This window comes from Ceratina calcarata, unplaced genomic scaffold (assembly GCF_001652005.2).
Source record: "Ceratina calcarata isolate Rehan_Ccalc_2016 unplaced genomic scaffold, ASM165200v1 scaffold171, whole genome shotgun sequence".
NCBI classification, from domain to species: Eukaryota; Metazoa; Arthropoda; class Insecta; order Hymenoptera; family Apidae; genus Ceratina; species Ceratina calcarata.
Window position 1 is genome coordinate 78279 of NW_017138459.1, and position 1450 is coordinate 79728.

Sequence of the window (1450 nt, forward strand, 5' to 3'; positions counted from 1 at the left end):
GTTTTATTATTTTATTACAACATTCCGCGCATATTTTATCAACTTGAAGATCAATAAAAACGCAACGAAAAAATTACATAAATCACTTGCTTCGTCATTTTTGTAATCTGATAATATTAAGCAGAAAATAGTTTAAACAGTAAGTGTAAAAAATAATTACTGACCTGATATAGTTATCAGGTTGTAGGCAGTCGAGCTGTGACACAGATTTAGTCGTTCCCGTGCCGCCCTGGCCGATGTCCCAGACCTTGACGCAGCCCTTGCCGCCGGTGTATACATACTTGGTCGGATTCGAGATCGTGACAGCACACACGACCTCCCCGTGACTAAGGGTATTAATTTGCCGCGCATGACGCGGTATCCCTTGCGCGTTGAGCGCGTCCTGCGGAAACGGAACCGGTAGCATCTGGCCTTCGCTCGACACGTGAAAACTGTACGCGCTGAAACATGCACAGAAAAAGATATCACTTATGTGTACAGTAAACACGCGTCATGATAACGATCCACCCCTACCGATAATCTAATATATCAAATTACATACATAGTTAATGTACTGTACTAAAAACAGACTGGAAAACGAAACGAACATGACAGATCGAACGAAATGACAGACGAATTAAAATTGTACATACAAACACGTCAATGACCAGGTATATTCACGAATTGTTTGGAATTCTTGAGATACTTCTTACTAACACGAAGCAGCTAGGGGGAGCAATGACGTGTAACACAAAACCGATAACCAATTTATAAGAAATATGAACGATTTTTCTTGCAGTTATATATTTAATTTAATTTCGTACAATTTATAATACAGAATAGAAAATTAAAAAATTTGACGACTATAATAAGGAACTCGCATTTTTTCATTTTCTATTCTAGAAAATGTCGTTTGTTTATGTCTAAAAATATTGATCCTTGTACTTCGTTTACTTATGCATAAGTTTGTCCATTATTGCGCATATTAAGTAACTATTATCGTTATAAGCAAGTTGCCCGCTCTTTCGGTACATATCTTGAGTTTCTAGAATATCACACCAGTCACATGTTGACCTTGAAAAACAAAAATGTCGATAACAAATCGTAATTTCTACCGTCGACTACGACAAATAACGTTATCGGTGAATTTTCATAGTAAGTAAATTGTGTATACATACGTATACATGTACATATACATATGTATAGCGAGCCTCGGTCATGTGATCAGACATTCAGACCGGATATCAAACAATGTTAACAAAAATCGTTGCGTCTGTATGTTACATACATATATGTATATATGTAGAATCGTTTTTCAATCTTCTGTTACAGCGCAATACCGGAAATCAATCCTACAATCACGTATCTCTTTTAAGATTCAATGAGCCGTCAAATCTCTGCCAAGAGTGTAAGAAATGTGATAGAAAGCTATGTCGAATATTTGTAACCATAAATTTTTAGAAAATTTATA

At 36.1% G+C, this 1450-nt stretch overlaps 1 protein-coding gene across 5 annotated transcripts in view; it reads right to left on the reverse strand.

Moving 5' to 3' along the window:
* The window catches only part of LOC108632780 (protein groucho), a 52563-nt gene that overhangs the window by 4314 nt on the left and 46799 nt on the right, over positions 1 to 1450 (reverse strand). For 4 of the 5 annotated variants that reach the window (XM_026810710.1, XM_026810711.1, XM_018037573.2 and 1 more), the window contains one exon: positions 165 to 440. In XM_026810710.1, the coding sequence (XP_026666511.1) occupies positions 165 to 440 (276 nt within the window). The remainder of the gene's footprint in view (positions 1 to 164; positions 441 to 1450) is intronic. The other variant, XM_018037574.2, reaches the window with a different exon arrangement.